The sequence below is a fragment of the Podarcis muralis genome, chromosome 1 (genome assembly GCF_964188315.1).
Source record: "Podarcis muralis chromosome 1, rPodMur119.hap1.1, whole genome shotgun sequence".
NCBI lineage: Eukaryota > Metazoa > Chordata > Lepidosauria > Squamata > Lacertidae > Podarcis > Podarcis muralis.
In genome coordinates this window covers 123,877,879-123,895,428 of record NC_135655.1, presented here as the reverse complement: position 1 = coordinate 123,895,428, position 17,550 = coordinate 123,877,879, and the positions used below count along the sequence as shown (strand labels likewise).

Sequence of the window (17,550 nt, the reverse complement as noted above, 5' to 3'; positions counted from 1 at the left end):
AACAACATGCCTTCCCCAGAAATTAACAGCAAATTAGAAATACAATGGTCATGTCTGGCTGCTCACAGTCAAAGGCTTCTTCCCACCACACTCTTTGAAGAGAAGAGCAAGACCCCCAGAGGGACCAGTGATGTTCTGCCACCCTCAGAGGGAATTGCACAGCAAAAACATGGCTGCCCCCAGTGTTCACTTCTAACTGTGGGGACATTATAACTTGCCGCTTTGAGGCTTCTAGCATTAACAGACAAGGACCTGTATGTCTTGTCCCTTGTTTTTTTAATTGGGTTTTATAAACAAGAATAATGTTATACAAAAAAGTATACCAAGTTTTCTCATGTCATTTGTATATCACAAAAATAGCATAATAAATGTGGAAAAATAGGTACAACGTGTTTCATTATTAGTGGTCAATGTATGAGTACTTGGTTTATGAATTGGTTTAACCATTTGGAGGAGGAGGAGGAGGAGGAGGAGGAAGAAGAAGAGGAAGAAGAAGAAGAAGGAGGAGGAGGAGGAGGAGGAGGAGGAGGGAAGGGGGGAGTGTGGGTGGGGTGGGGTGGTTATGCTTCTGTTATTCTACTTAGTGTGTGTGAGGGGTTGTGTCAGTGTTACTTGTATGGGTTCTCTTACTATTCACTTGTTGTATTTCCTGGGTGGTGAGAGAGGTTGGGGGTGGCTTAGGGTGTGGTTGGTTGTCTTTGGTTGGCTGTAGTGAGAATTGTTCTTCTGTGTGAGCGGGGTGTGAGTGTGTATTTTTGAATCAGGTTTGCCAGATTGATTCATATGCTGTAGGGGATCTTGTCCCTTGTTATAGATCTTGTTGGCCCACAATTTTTATCATAATACCTTTGATTGGTTCTGCATGCTTATTATCAACTCCTATCCTATCCTCTGTTTGAAGGCACAGAACATTCAGAACCTTCCTGCTTAACAGATAGATGATCCCAAATCAGATGTTCCTCAGCTCCTGAGATCAGACATATCCAAAGTCCGTTTTGGGGGCCTAATCCAGCCCACCGGTCAATTTAATCTGGCCCCCTGTGGCAGTATATGTCCTGGGGTAAAATCCTAAAAAAGCTCAACAACTTTGGAGTAAAATTGTAAAAAAAACACCTCAACAATTTAGCTTAACAGCTTCAATCCTAACAACTTTGCTCGCCTCTCACGTATGGCCACTTCATCAAATCTGGCCCTCTTTGAAAAAAATTTGGGCACTCCTGGCTGAGATGTTTTAAAAAGCTGCTCTGTGGCCTTCTTGATTTTACAAAGGCAGGGAAGAAGAAGAGGTTTTGTTGTCATTGTCAGGCAGCCAAGGGTCTCCTTATTGGGCTCCCTGCAGGCCTGGAACTGCCACTCATCCCAGTCATTGTGAGGCTGCCACCCTGAGGCAATTGCCTCAGTGAGCCTCATAGATGGGCCGGTCTTGACTGGTTGTAAATAAGAAGGGAGGTAGCTGCGGGGCTGGCTGAGGACTAGCTAAGGCTGAGGACTAGCTAAGGTTGGACCAGCCTCCACTGCAACTAGGACTGCCGGAAAAACTACTGTACAGTGTAACAGGTAGTTTGGCCCCCAAGTCCTACCCAGCTTCTCCTGGGCGTGCGCCCTCTCGTTTCGCAACTCTTTCTTGTACTGCTCTTCCAAGGCGTTCATCTCTGCTGCATGGTGTGACTGCATCTCCCTGCAAAGACAACATAGCTTTCGACTAGAATTACCCAGCAAGCTGCTTTGATTAAAAGACAACAACAATGGAATGCTATTTGTGCACAGCCTCCTCTTGCCGCAATGGGACTGAGATTTCACCCCTCCCATACCCAAGAATCTCCTGATGATCTCCTGATGGTCTCTGCTGACTCTCCAGAGAGGAGGAGGCGTGTCCTGCTATCTACTTATTCTGCCCAGCACCACATCTGTGTGTGTGAGAGAGAGTCAGTCAGTCAGTGTATCTGAGAGAGAGAGTGTTAGAGATCGTAGAGATAAGGTTGCTGCTAAGAGCAGCTGCAGACTCTCAGTGTAGCATTGATTTATGCTTAGAATATTCAGCTCTGTATATAGTTTTGTATCATAGTTGTAGTTACAGAATAAAAGGAAGATATTCTACAGAGCTGCTCTCCGAGTGGTTTATACTCTGCAAGACTCTGCAAAACTCTGCTGCGCAACGACTGTATTATTGAGACAGTGAATCTGGTGCTCTCAGCTCTAAGCTGTGAGTCCACAGCACTGTGACCTGTTCCTGTGAGAAAGGAGGTCTCTGGCAGTGCTACCCAGCTCGCCTAGCCCAGTCGGGGTTGAGGTACATGAGTCCATTTGGTGCACTGGCTCAAGGGCGATGCTGACAGGGACTTCACTGCCTCTCCTCTCTTGCTACAGCCCTCTGTGCAGTGTTCAAATCTGGTCCAGGGAGTTGGAGGACCCTCTAAAGTAGATCAGGGATAGGGGAAGAGAGGATCTTCTCAGGTAACTGTGGATTCTGCCTAATATCAATCATGTACTACTAGTACCACTATTTATTATTTGGGTGTAAAAGGTAAAGGGACTCCTGACCATTAGGTCCAGTCGTGGCCGACTCTGGGGTTGCGGTGCTCATCTCGCTTTATTGGCCAAGGGAGCCGACATACAGCTTCCGGGTCATGTGGCCAGCATGACTAAACTGCTTCTGGCGAACCAGAGCAGCGCACGGAAACGCCGTTTACCTTCCCGCACGAGCGGTATCTATTTATCTACTTGCACTTTGACGTGCTTTCGAACTGCTAGGTTGGCAGGAGCAGGGTCTGAGCAATGGGAGCTCACCCCATTGCGGGGATTCGAACTGTACAGTGTTTTGAGAATAACACCTATACCAACAGGAGCAAAACCAACATGTTTATTTATTTAATTATTCTTCCCACAGAACTTTCTGCGTCACATCGTCCAATCGTTACTTCAGTAGTCCTTTATGAGCGTATTCTGCAACATGTCACTCATGCAATGGTCACAGCGGTGAGACTTTCGTACGCACACAAATGGAAAGATTCATCTTTGCCTACCTCCATGGAGGAATGGTTTGTTAAAATCATTGGGCTTAGCTAAGACTGGCAAAGGTGACAAATTTAATGAGAAGAGAAAATGCATTGACAACATTTAATAAAGATTGGAAACTCCTTATAGATTTTTTGGAGGAAAAAGAAAACAAACGTATGGTCTCTGGGTTTGAGGATTAAAGAAAGATACTGGTTTATAGAAAGTGGAATTGTTGGACGTTATCATGGAGTGAATGTTTTGAATAATTTTCTATATATAGCTGACAGATGAAGAATCAGAAGTTCTGTTTTTTCCTTCCTTCCTTTTCTCTCTTTTTCTTTTCTTCCTTTTGGTTTGTGTTTTTATTTAATTAGGGTTTTTTTAATCTTTGATTTAAAAATTGGATATTTAATGTTAACCCTTTGTAAATTTTCTTTCAAACTTCAATAAAATCTATTGAAATAATAATGATCCCAGTGTATCAGTGGTGGATTTATACCAAACTGGCTGTACATAGAAATATATATATAAATTTAAAAAATGGTCTAGTAGCACTTTAGAGACCAACTAAGTTTGTTCTTGGTATGAGCTTTCATGTGCATGCACACTTCTTCAGATACACTGAAACAGAAGTCACCAGACCTTTATATATAGTGAGAGGGTGGGGAGGGGTATTACTCAGAAGGGCGGTGGGAATGGGTGATTGACTGATAGCTGTCTGTACATAATTCTGTCTGTACATAATTCCACTTGGTTGGTCTCCAAATGTTACTACATTATTTTCGTCTGTGGAGGGAGCTCTCCCGCAATAACAGTACAAGAAAACTTGGACCAAAAACAGAATCCACAGCATTTGCAGCGTAAAAAATTACAGGATTTCATTTGGAAGCTACAGAACATGCACCAACTGGAAACAGAGCAGGGTGTCCTCTCCAAAACTTTTGCAGGCGCGAACGGTGCTGAAAGAGGAATTGTGTGTAACCACCCAGATACCACTGGAAGCAGAAATCATCATGAATGCGCAATCAATAGGCTATCTGGAGGAGCCCGCAGGGGAATGGTCTGCCTCTTCGTAGGTTAAACTAGACTTTACGTTAAATATTTCCTTGCATCGAATGCATGCTTTAAAAAAATGCCAATAGAATGGCAAACCAAGTTGATGGACTATGCCGAAATGGCAAAATTAACTGGCAAGCTCAGAAATCAAGAAGACAAGGAATTAAAAAAAAAGAATGGAAATGTTTATATTGTATATACAAAATTGTTGTAAACAGGTCAAAACATTAGCAGGATTTTAGCTACACTTGTAATGTAATAGAGCGTATAGATAACTTAGGAAGATGAAAAATTGGAGAAGTATGTGCATATGTATCTAATGACTAGATTAGAATGATGATATGGTTTTATTTGTAGATGTATGCTTTTTTGTCGTTTTTTGTTTTGTTTTCCTTTCCTTTTTTTCTCCTTTTTTCTTGTATGTTCTCTTTTTCTTTCTTGTTTTTCTTTCTTGTTTGTGTAGTATTATTTTGGATTCAATGTTTGTAATTTTTGTTATGATTTTGCATTGAAAATAAAATAATTAAAAAAGGGAAATAAAGAAAAATTGGAGAAGTACTGATATACAGCTGAAAATAGAATTAAAAGGACCCATGGAAGGGATGGTGGGAAAGTCAAGAGATTCAGAGTAATCTCGATATTTGGATTTTGCACTGTTTTATGTTGTATGTTTATATCATTGAAAATAATAAAAAAATTATAAAAAATAATAATAATTTTAAAACGCCAATAGTGGCTGTTGCGGGCAGGGCTGATCCTTTCCTCATCTATGCTGGCTCTGGCAAAAATGGCTCTTTTTGTTACCCACCTTCTGTGTCCCGGGACAGGGGAGGTTATCCAAAACAAAATGCAGAATAGCGGCTGCAAAATAAATGGATCCATCTCGCACGTAAAACTAGCCATACCTCATTTTGTTTTCGTGTTCCTCTTGCATTTCATTCCTTTTGTCTTCCATCTCTTTCTCCAACTAGGAAAAGAAAGAGACAATAAGCTCTGTATCAAGGTGAACGAGGGGAGCTGCCTTTACAAGGTACCTTCAGGTACTTTCACAGCATATAGATTTTGTTTCTGTGATCAAGAGGCTCAACACAAACACAGACACACACAGCATCCTGGTTCCTCCATGCCAATTAATCGTATGGTAACGTTACCTTATGGGACGCGGGTGGCGCTGTGGGTTAAACCACAGAGTCTAGGGCTTGCCGATCAGAAGGTTGGCGGTTCAAATCCCCGTGACGGGGTGAGTTCCTGTTGCTCGGTCCCAGCTCCTGCCAACCTAGCAGTTCGAAAGCACGTCAAAGTGCAAGTAGATAAATAGGTACCACTCTGACGGGAAGGTAAACGGTGTTTCCGTGCGCTGCTCTGGTTCACCAGAAGCGGCTTAGTCATGCTGGCCACATGACCCAGAAACTGTACGCCGGCTCCCTCGGCCAATAAAGCGAGATGAGCACCGCAACCCCAGAGTCGGCCACGACTGGACCTAATGGTCAGGGGTCTCTTTACCTTTACCTTAACGTCACCTTTGCTCCAGAAATGCCAAATAAGAAATTTATTTCAACCTGCTTGACAGTTACTGCTTTTCAGAAGAAGTCTTGGCCAATGTGCTGCTCGCCAGATGTTTTGGACTGCAATTCCCATCACCCCTGATCGCTGGCCATGCTAGCTGGGGATTATGGGAATTGTAGTCACATAGACTATGCCTGCCTGCATGATGGCAGAATCTTTTATAGTCTGGCATGCAAAGCATTAAGTGTTATCCTAAGTCGCTGGGTATGGGTATAGAGCAGGGGTCAGCAAACTTTTTCAGCAGGGGGCTGGTCCACTGGCCCTCAGACCTTGTGGGGGGCAGGACTATATTTTTGGGGGGGAAATGAAAAAATTCGTATGCCCCACAAATAACCCAGAGATGCATTTTAAATAAAAGGACACTTTCTACTCATGTAAAAACACGCTGATTCCCGGACCGTCCGCGGGCCAGATTTAGAAGGTGATTGGGCTGGATCCGGCCCCTGGGCCTTAGTTTGCCTACCCATGGTTTAGAGAGAGAGAAAACAGAGAGGCAAATGGGGAAAATTATGGGATAACTAGCCTCATATAACCGACATGTTTGGGTCTAATTAATGAATGAAAGGATTAATACCACAGCTGTCCTGCCAGCTTAGCTATGACACATCCCCTTGCTTTGGGATGAAATGGGCAATCCAGGCTATTGTTCACCCTCTAGTCCACCTGAGAAGTGCGGTGTGAAGAGGTTTGAGCCACTCTTGTGTTCCTTTACGAAGAATCTAGGAACATTGACAACTTTGCAGCTAAGCTACGTTTTACTTTTCTGCCTGATGCATGGAAAAGCACATGTACCAGACTTTTGAAGTGTTTGTAAGTAAACCAATATTTTAACTTACCAAACTTGTGGCCTTTTCCTATGCTGAGGAAAGAGGGAAATTTTGGAACGTACTTGAAAGGGCAAACTAAAATTTAGGTATAATAACCTATATTTCCATGCTTTACTTTGCTACGTATTTTGTGACTTTAAATCTCTGCTGGGGTTCTCTCACCAAATAGTACTTGCCCTAAACTTGGATCTTGGTGTCCAATGAATTCTACTTTCTTTCTTTTTGCACCAACAAAAATTACAGTGGTTTTATATACATTTATGCTTTAACACAGCAATTGCTATCCTTCAGGCTGAGGGCCATGTCGACCCATGGTCAAACCTTGAGAGATCATTCAAACCATTCTCCTATCTCATTACAGTATATAGATTCCAACTGAGGAGGGTCCTTCATGCATCTGATGAAAAGGAGACTACTCTCTGAAAACTTATGTCCTTAATGGAGGATTCCAGTACAGTGGTACCTCGGGTTAAGTACTTACAGTGGTACCTCGGGTTACATACGCTTCAGGTTATATACGCTTCAGGTTACAGACTCTGATAACCCAGAAATAGTGCTTCAGGTTAAGAACTTTGCTTCAGGATGAGAACAGAAATTGTGCTCTGGCAGTGCAGCGGCAGCAGGAGGACCCATTAGCTAAAGTGATGCTTCAGGTTAAGAACAGTTTCAGGTTAAGTACGGAACTCCGGAATGAATTAAGTACTTAACCCAAGGGACCACTGTAATTCATTCCGGAGGTCCGTTCTTAACCTGAAACTGTTCTTAACCTGAAGCACCACTTTAGCTAATGGGGCCTCCTTCTGCCGCCGTAGCACGATTTCTGTTCTCATCCTGAAGCAAAGTTAAGGTACTATTTCTGGGTTAGCGGAGTCTGTAACCTGAAGCGTCTGTAACCTGAAGCGTATGTAACCCGAGGTACCACTGTACAAGGCTACATTTGCTAAGTTTCCAACAGCAGCACCCCAAATGGAAGTGACTCACCTGTTTGTGGCTAGCTTGGTGGTCTCGGCGCAATTGCTCCATTATAGCTGTGAGCTCAGCAATCTGTTCCACCAAGTCACCTATAATGTCCTCCCTGCAAGACCAACATTGTGTCTCTACAGCAAAATTTGCTGGTTGGCAAATGTCATCATGTCGGAAGGATCAAGAGTAGGAAAATCAAGAACTGCAACTAAAAAGGTTTATAGGATTCCCTTATCTGTTTGGCAGTCGGGGTTGAGGAGGTGGTGGGGCCGAAGGGGGTTTGCTGTCTGCACCAAGTTAAAACAGAGAGGGAGAAGAAACTGGTGCCTCTACACCCTCTGTCTTATGTGGGGAGAGAAGGAAGTAAGTCTGGACGAAGTTTAAAGATAGGCTTTCCTTGCTCACAATGGAAGAGTCATTTCTCTCCCTCTTTTCTATATGACTGCAAATGCTATTTTGCGATTTCTATGAGTCTAATCTCGTCTCTTTGTCTGGAAGAGATCAGCGCTAGCGGGACCCTGTGTCAGCGCAGCACAGTATAACCCAGTGAAGGAAGGGAGAGGAGCTTTGTTCCGTTCAGATTTTAAATCAAAGCTAAGCTTCAACCTTTCCTAATTGCAACGGGGCTCCAGAGGTTCAGAGCATCAAACCAAAGCATGTCAATGGGCAGCAGTCTCAGGATTATCCTCCAGCTAACAGGCTATTGGCTACGAGGCCTTTGGCTCTTGCCCTGGGCAAGGCTTGCGTGGGTTTCAAGTTGGAAGGAGCAAGCGGGCAAACAAAATGTTCAGCAAACGCACTCCTCTCCCGCTGCTCCAGCAGATCCGCACCACATATATTTGAAGCACACCCAACTCACTTATGAAGTCCAAGATTCCCCCGCAAAAGAATTATGGGAACTGTAGTTTGTTACGGGTATTGGGTATGGCAGCCCTCTGAGGGGAAAACTGCAGTTCCCAGGTTTATTTGTCATCTGCTTCAAATGTGCATTGGATGTGCTTTAAATGTATGGGATAGGTATTTGGAATGTTCACACTAAAGCAGGTATCACTGGCTTACCGTATTTTTCGCCCTATAGGACGCACTTTCCCCCCTCCAAAAATGAAGGGGAAATCTGGGTGCGTCCTATGGGGCGAATGGAGGCTTTTGCTGAAGCTTGGAGAGCGAGAGGGGTCGGTGCGCACCGAGCCCTCTCGCTCTCCAGGCTTCAGGAAGACATCCGCAGCCTAGGCAGCCCTGCGGAAGTTCCCGCAGGGCTGTCTAGGCTGCGCATAGCAGCCTGCTTCCCGGAGCGCCGGGCGCGCTGAAAGCAGAGCGCCCGGCACTTCAGGAACACATCCGCAGCCTAGGCAGCCCTGCGGGAGTTCCCCGCAGGGCTCCCCACGCTGCGGATAGCAGCCTGCTGCCCGGCATGAGGGGCGCCCTGAAGCAGAGCGCCCCGGGCAGACATCCGCAATTTTTTCCTTTATTTCCCCCCCAAAAAACTAGGTGCGTCCTAGGGGACGGAGCGTCCTATGGGACGAAAAATACGGTATATGACACAGGGCTGTGAGAAATTTAAAGGTATCGGTTGCCTACGATGTACTCTCAGCTGGAAGCAATTTGTAAATATTTTTATGAACATTTATCTGTAACTATTACCTATAAAACAAACATGTACGCGCACACACACACATTGTTAACAGTGAGCCTAAAAGCCATGAAACAGAACAGGCAGAGCAAACCTCAAATGTATAGAAGACTAGCACAACGACTATTCACAACATTAGTAACTGGCGATGCAATGGTCCTATAATTGCTTGGCTAAAAACAACCTTCTTGGGAGAGAATCCCAGTCTAGATTAAGTGCCAAGCAAACCGAACTGCATTCAATAAAGCAAGGGGAAGCTCTCTGCCTCTTCTTGCACTGCATGCTCCCTAAATCTGATTTGGGGTTCCCCCCAACGCTCCAGGGCAGATTTGGGGGCGAGGGAAAATTCCAGCACAATACCTTATTTTTCGCTCTATAAGACGCACCAGACCACAAGACGCACCTAGTTTTTGGAGGAGGAAAACAAGAAAAAATATATTCTGAATCTCAGAAGCCAGAACAGCAAGAGGGATCGCTGCGCAGTGAAAGCAGCAATCCCTCTTGCTGTTCTGGCTTCTGGGATAGCTGCGCAGCCTGCATTCGCTCCTTAAGACGCACACACATTTCCCCTTACTTTTTATAGGAGGGGAAAAGTGAGTCTTATAGAACAAAAAATACGGTAATTTAGTTGCAATCAAACTAGGGGACTGCAATGTTCAGCTTTCTTCTTTTCATAGCTATAGATGGGCAGTCAGTGATGAAACCCTGCAATGCCCTGCCAGTAGGGAGAAATCTAAGGCTGACTGTCAGACAGGTAAGCACAGTTTCTTCCCATTATGTGTCAAATACTCCACATGGAGGAGCAAAAGTGAAAACACTGAACACCCCCAAAAAAGTCCACTGCAGACAATTAGTACTCCAGAGCAGGGGTGTGTGTTTGTGTGTGAGAGAGATAAATGAGCGTAGAGCTAAACCAGTAGTGTCAAACTGAACAGGGCCTCAGGCCTTCCTCCTGACAATAATTCTTGTTGCCAGGGTAACAATGTGCAGCGACTTACTGAGCCACAATACATCTTGCAAGTTCCTGTCAAAGCAATATCCTGGAAGAAGGGGTGGCACTGAAGTGGGGGAAGGAAACCGGGAGGAGGGTATCTTAAGCAACAATTGTTACTGTAATGCACAAAAGGAAGCTGAGGTGAGGGGGTTGTGTGAGGGGCGGGTAGATTGGTACTTACGTTTCAAGCTTAGGTGGAGAACTGCAAAAAGGGTTAAAAGGCAGAGAGAGAGAGAGAGAGAGAGAGGGAGAGAGGGAGAGGGAGAGGGAGAGGGAGAGAGAGAGAGAGAGAGAGAGAGAGAGAGAGAGAGAGAGAGAGAGAGAGATGGTGTTAAGGCACCACTACTGTCAGCTAAACACATTCTCATTTCAAAATAGATGTATCAAAGGAATGATCTACACAGTACTGTGTGTGCATATGCGAGTTACAAACTGAATTCTGCTTCTTCCAATGCCTTTGCAAGTCACCTGTCTGGATGCAGATGACGTACACAGAAATTATATTCACTGCAGCCCAGTGACGAACATAGCGAAGAGCCACACAGGACACAATGCATCATGACGTGTGTCTTCAGGTGGCTAAACTGAGGACCTTCAACAGACTTTCTGGACACAGGTACAAATATAACGTGTGTGTGTGTGTGTGTGTGTGTGTGTGTGTGTGTGTGTGTGTGTGTTTGTGAAGGCACAACAATCACCAACAAGGATGGATGAAAAATTTGGTTTGGTCCACATTTTAATGTGTATCTACATAATTCACACTTCCTACAACAATATGCAAACTGAAACGCAAGCAAAAAGGTGCCATACATTAGGGGAAAGTGCATATAAATGCATATGTCGGAGGAAATAAAGATACAACGATGCATTATATGAGGGGGAAACGCATGAAGAAAACGAGGAACCGAGAGAAACCATTATTAACAAACTTGTCGACGTTTGTAGTGGGCTCAAAAGGCATTAGCCGGTGGAACTGTATCACCACGTGATGCCTCCACACGTAAAGGAACGAGAAGAAATTTGTGTGAACGTTTCCCGCATTTGGCAAGCATTTAACTCCCTTGCTAGGTTGCACGTCTAAAGATACCCTGCATGACCAATGTGAAAATTGCCTTACATAAATGTTGTTACTGTTGTTATTGATTCTTCACACACTTGTGGAGCAGAGGAGGCTGGTCCATTATGGGGTGTGGGCACTGCCCCACCAACCTCAGTCTGCCTTTCAGCCAGCTAGCCAGCCGGTAACCCCCCCCCCCTTCTTACAAGCAGTCTAGGGGGTAGCCCTGGCTTCCAGCTTCCTTTGTCTTGCCCTCCATTTAGCCCTTGAACTCAGCAGGGAGAAAGCAGAGCAAGCTGGAATTAATTGGCTCCACCTGTCATTGACCTCCAACCAACACTGCTGCATCATATATCCTCAAGTCAGGAAGAATGCTAGTTACTTGTGTAAGATTACCTGAGCACAGGGGGCTTGGCAACTTCCTCATCAGGCTTCTTCTTCTCAAAGAATTCCTCGCCCAGCGTGACAGTGATACGATCCTTACTGTGAGACACGGTAAAGCCAGGAGTGATCTCATCTTCAATCTCCTTTGATATCTGGGGTTAAAACAAAAGGGACTGCACGCTGTGGAATCCTAGCATTTAAAATCCAGTCTCATAAAGTGCCCCTCAAACTGACAGATGCATTTATTTATTTTTAAGTAAAGCACCATATTCTCAAGGGCGTTGCATTTGTGCTACACAAAGGAGGTACACAGAACAAGGAGTTGGGCGCATTTTATTGGAGCAAAACATTTCAGTTAAGCAGTTCTCAGCCTCAGGATGCTTCCGTAACTTCAAGGCTGGACTCTTTTCCTCTAGAAATCCATCCAAATACATTTTAGAGAGCTGCAAAATTTCTTTTTTACTGGAAGAAAGCCCACTGAAAAACCCATCAATGGGCACTGACAACAGTGAGTGAACTTCGCTCTGGATTTTGGATCTAAAATATCTTCCTCAACTATAAACAGAATGGATCCTGAGTAGACATTAATATAAGTTGTATATAATATACCGGATTTTTCGCTCTATAAGACACACCAGACCACAAGATGCACCTAGTTTTTGGAGGAAAACAAGAAAAAAAATATTCTGAATCCCAGAAGCCAGAACAGCAAGAGGGATCGCTATGCAGTGAAAGCAGCAATTCCTCTTGCTGTTCTGGCTTCTGGGATAGCTGTGCAGCCTGCATTCGCTCCATAAGACGCACACACATTTCCCCTTACTTTTTAGGAGGGAAAAAGTGAGTCTTATAGAGCAAAAAATACGGTAACTGAAAAGTATAGAAACAGAGTTTGGGGTCTTTGAACTATGAAGACTCCACCAAAATCGAAACTTGTTTCAAACTTGTTGCAAAGAGGAAGGAAAGAAGATTGCAAATTTAAAAAGGGAAGAAATGTTTTGTTCTACTCACATCTCGAGGCTCCCTGCTTCTTAGTGGTTGTGCGTTAGGTCTGCAAAATTTCAGCCTGAAACAAGACAGTGATGTGACTTGTAAAAATACCCCTTTCCCTATCCCATTCAAAACAGGATCCATGAGTTTCTCTTATACACAGGTGGAAAGAACGTTTATTTCTGAAAGTTATATCTTCTCTCATAAGATAATTATTTTTTATATGAATGCATATAAAGTTACACTTTGATAACTGGATTTCTGTACACAGCAGCAGGGAAGGCATGTTGCTTCTCAAGCTTTTAAAAACTTGACAACTGAGTTGTCTGAAGAATTTTCCTTGCAGCAATTCGGTTGACTGATCCATCATCCTCTTTCAAATAAATAGCTGCCAGTTTGTACAATGATTCCACTCGACATTTGCTTATAATTGCTTTGCATTTTGCAGAAGAGCTATAGCACTGCTTGTCACTTTCAATCCATCGATGTTACCTGTTCTTCAACTAAGCAGGATTACAGTGTTTATACACAGGATTCCTTCTGCTTCTGATTCTCTCATGGCAGCAAGCACATGCAACAGGAGACTACTGGAATAGTTTGGTTTGTAATAAAGGGAAAGGGTAAAGGGACCCCTGACCATTAGGTCCAGTTGTGACCGACTCTGGGGTTGCGGCGCTCATCTCGCTTTATTGGCCGAGGGAGCTGGCGTACAGCTTCCGGGTCATGTGGGCAGCATGACTAAGCCACTTCTGGCAAACCAGAGCAGCGCACGGAAACACCGTTTACCTTCCTGCCAGAGTGGTACCTATTTATCTACTTGCACTTTGACGTACTTTCGAACTGCTAGGTTGGCAGGAGCAGGGACCGAGCAACGGGAGCTCACCCCATTGCGGGATTCGAACCGCCGACCTTCTGATTGGCAAGTCCTAGGCTCTGTGGTTTTGTAATACTGTACTGTAAAATACAATGGAAGCAATCCAGAGATACCTGGAAGCTTGCCCACAACATCCAGGCATTTGAAGCATTTCACAACTGTCGCTTGGGGGAAATGCGATTTCGTTTTTTGTGTTGCCTTGCTGTATGAGTACGGTGAGTTTGTGCACATGTGAAGGTTTTAGCGTTCCTATCCAAACCACTACGGAGCACCCTAACTGGGCAGAAAAGGCAGGATATAAATGATATTAAAATATAGAAATAAATCTTATTATGAAGGCATCTACATAACATGAGAGCATAAGAAGAGCACTGCTGGGCCAGTTCAGCACCTTGTTTTTGCAGTGGCAAAATGCACCTGGGACTAATGGAGCATGAATGGGGTGGGGTGGGGAGCCCCAGTGTCCAGGGGGGGGGGAGAGAAGAAGAGGGGGAGGCCCTTCTGGACTCCCTTCCCTGCAAAATTTCATGATGGGGAGAAGCTGAAGGCGCCTGAGCATGGTTCTGGTGACATTTAAAAAGACAGCATGATAGTGACATTACTGGCATCTTCCTGGCTTCCGCCAGCCACACACGAGTGAGCAGAAGAACACGTTCCTAAGGCAGCAAGAAGGAAGAGAGACGAGATGTTTACGCCTACACTTCTCTCTCCTTAGAGCAGGCTTCTAGGCTTCCAGTGAGCTAGGTCAGAGCATCATCATTCCTATTAGCAATTTAGGAGAAGCAGGTGGAATAACAAAGAAGAAATGACAAATATTTACATGCCGATTGATTTTTAAAAAACATTTCTTAAGCGCCTTTCTGTAGGATACGCAAGACGATGGACAGAAAAAAACAAACATGTACCGTATTTTTCGCTCTATAGGACGCACCAGACGATAAGCCACAACTTGTTTTGGGGGGAGGAAAACAAGAAAAAAATATATTCTGAATCCCAGAAGCCAGAACAGCAAGAGGGATCTGGCTTCAGGGATAGCCTCTTGCTGTTCTGGCTTCTGGGATAGCCGCCGAATCCTCTCCCGGGCAGCGGGATCTAGGCTCCCCCTGCCCGGAAGAGGCTGCGCGCGGGTAAGCTGCCCTCTGTCCCTTCACCCACCTCCAGCAAGAGCCACGCGCTCTTTAAAGGGAGCGTGGCTCTTGGGGTCTTTTCTGGGAGGTGGGGGAAGGGACAGAGCCCCGTGCTGCACAGCACTCCCTCTCCCTGTTCTGGCTTCTGGCTTAGCCGCGCAGCCTGCATTTGCTCCATAATTTTCCCTTACTTTTTAGGAGGGAAAAAGTGTGTCTTATAGAGCAAAAAATACGGTACATCATTGCAAAATCCGAAAGGTATGGAACACCACAAGGGTTATAGCTCAATGGCAGACCCTAGTTTTTGCCTGCAGGAAGACCTAGTTTCCATTTCCAGCATCTTGCGGAATGGATGGGGGAGACTCCTGCCTGAAATCTTGGGAGAGTCGCTGACAGTCAGCATTTGTGGCGGATTCTTTCTGCTTCAGTTTGATCTGCGATGCTTCACCAATGCTGTCCAGAGGGGCTATAGAACAACAAGTGCACAACTAAGTAAACCAGAACATTTGTGGCACGAAGAGTTACCGGATTTCAGCACAGTTATGGGAAATGCATTGACGAGATATGAAAGTGTGGCAGCCTTAGAGCTTTTGCAGGTACCGACCGTATTGTGTATGACCCGCCCCGACAGCAGAATGAGCACAGATCATCATGAATGCGCAATAAAAAGGATGTCCATTTCGGATGGGACAGAGACTCTGAGTTTGCTATTAAACAGAGTGCTGCTATTGCTTCTCCACCAATGTTGAACACTTCCCCACTTACTTGGGCTTCTGAGACAGCGTGCCTGCCTTAGCTCTGTCGAGTCTTTTGTATCCTGTCTTCCAAGGATCCCAGCAGGGGCAGTACAAGGTCTGGGACTGGGGCTGGGACATGTCTGCTGTTCTTGGGGCTTCTAAGATCAAAACCCTGTAGATGGGGAGGCAAAATGGAACATCAGAGACACAAGACTGCTTTATGTGTGCTTGCAAGGGAAGGAAGGTGCTCCTCTAAGCTGGTAGAATGTGCTTTAGAATGTGAAGATTTGGAAACAACGTATGGGGGACAGCTAAAAGAAAGCAGTCTTTTTAGTATAAAAGGCCCGTGAATGTATAATTACTATAATTTAAATGAGTGATGAGGAACTTGTGGTTCTCTATATGTTGCTGGCTACAGCTCTCATTATCCACAAATGTTGGTCATGTTTGCTGGGGCTGATGGGAGTTGGGTGTTCTGAAGGGCCACAGATTTACATAGAAGCATAACATGCTACACCCTGGTGGGCAAGACTATGGGGACCAGGTGACCTGTGTGCCTACTGGCTGGGAAGTGTTGATGGGTACCCTCCAAGTCTCCTGCTCTCACTTCTTATGGTTCTTCATCTTTCAACTGGACTTGGGACCCTTTTTTTTTTTTTTAATTCTTTTTTATTGATTATTCCATAAAAAGAAAAACAAAGATAACACACATATAACAAAGACAACAACACAAAAAAGAAAGAACATACAGAAAAAAACAAAAGAAACAAGTAAAAAGTACACATAATTATTGTTTTTACAATCTCCTATAACATAGCTGTTTCTTTCAGGACTTCCTTCAGCTTGGCCGCAAGTCGTTCGAAGCAATAAATAAAGTTACACGTTTCATCTTCTATATTGTTATTGTCATTGTCTCCAATTTTGTTCTCTCTTTTCCTTACCCAATAACCCGTGGTCTATCACAGTGCATCTTTAAATTCCTTTAGCGTTATTTGTCCATCACTAATACCTTCCAGATAATCTGCGTACTTTCCCCAATCCTTAATGAACACTTGGTCTTTTATATATCTAATTTTCCCCGTTAATTTATCGAGTTCTGCATACTCCGATAGTTTAGATCTCCACTCCTCCGTTGTTGGGATTTCCTGCTGTTTCCACCTCTGAGCTATTAAAACCCTTGCTGCTGTTACCGCATAGTATACCAATCTGCGATCCTCCTTTTTTATTTCTTGTCTTAGCATCCCTAATAAGAAAATTTCTGGTTTCTTTACAAACGTGTACTTTAGTATCTTTTTTAATTCGGTATAAACCTTCTCCCAAAACAACTTTACCCTTCCACACTCCCACCACATGTGGTAAAAGGAGCCCACTGCATCTTTACACCTCCAGCACTTATTATCCACCTTATACATCTTTGAAAGTTTCATGGGTGTCAGGTGCCACCTGTAAACCATCTTCATGACATTTTCCTTTATCACAGTACACGCCGTAAAATTCAACCCGTCTCTCCATAATCTTTCCCAGTCCTCGAATTGTATACTATGCCCTATATCTTTTGCCCAGCGGATCATCACTGATTTAACTTCCTCGTCTGCTAAATTCCAGTCTAGCAGCATCCTATACAACTTGGATATGTTTTTCACTTTATTATTTATTATTTCCGTCTGAAATTTCGAGTCATTGTCCGCATAGCCTCTTTCCTTGATGTCTCTGCTAAGCATCTGGTTAATCTGTTGGTGATGAAGCCAATCGTAAACATACTCTTTTATCTGTTCATAAGGTTTTGTTCTCCATTTCCCATCCACTTTGATAACTAACTGGTTATATGTTGCCCAGTTGCTTCTCATATTGATCGTTTTTATGCTTGTTATTTCAAGGGGTGATAACCAGTGTGGTGTTTTCGGTTCTAACACATTTTTATATCTTTCCCACACTTCGATTAGCGATCCTCTAAATATATGATTACCAAACCCCTTATGTGCTTTCATTTTGTTCTTCCATAAATAGGCATGCCATCCAAAGTAGTTATCGAAGCCCTCCAGATCGAGGAGCTCCGTATTTTCCAATTTAACCCAATCTTTTAACCAACTTAGGCAAGATGCCTCATAGTATAATTTCAGGTCTGGCAGGGCAAAGCCCCCCCTTTCCTTTACATCTGTTAGTAATTTAAATTGAATCCTGGGTTTTTTGCCCTGCCATATAAACCTCGAAATTGTCCTTTGCCATTCTTTGAAAATCCTGCACCCTTTTATTATAGGGATAGACTGGAATAGGAACATTAGTCTTGATAAAACATTCATCTTGATCATATTCATCCTTCCCCACATTGACAATTTTAACCGTCCCCATTT

At 44.1% G+C, this 17,550-nt stretch overlaps 1 protein-coding gene across 1 annotated transcript in view; it reads right to left on the bottom strand.

The window, feature by feature from the left end:
- Positions 1-15,841, bottom strand: part of FLACC1 (flagellum associated containing coiled-coil domains 1) — a 33,695-nt gene extending 17,854 nt beyond the window's left edge. The window contains exons 1-7 of the mRNA XM_028751060.2: positions 15,228-15,841; positions 12,483-12,537; positions 11,487-11,626; positions 10,215-10,235; positions 7,428-7,521; positions 4,959-5,020; positions 1,581-1,678 (exon numbers count right to left, since the gene is read on the bottom strand). Coding sequence (XP_028606893.2) covers positions 1,581-1,678; positions 4,959-5,020; positions 7,428-7,521; positions 10,215-10,235; positions 11,487-11,626; positions 12,483-12,537; positions 15,228-15,337 — 580 coding nt within the window. The 5' untranslated portion in view covers positions 15,338-15,841. The remainder of the gene's footprint in view (positions 1-1,580; positions 1,679-4,958; positions 5,021-7,427; positions 7,522-10,214; positions 10,236-11,486; positions 11,627-12,482; positions 12,538-15,227) is intronic.
- Between the last annotated feature and the right edge of the window lie 1,709 nt (positions 15,842-17,550).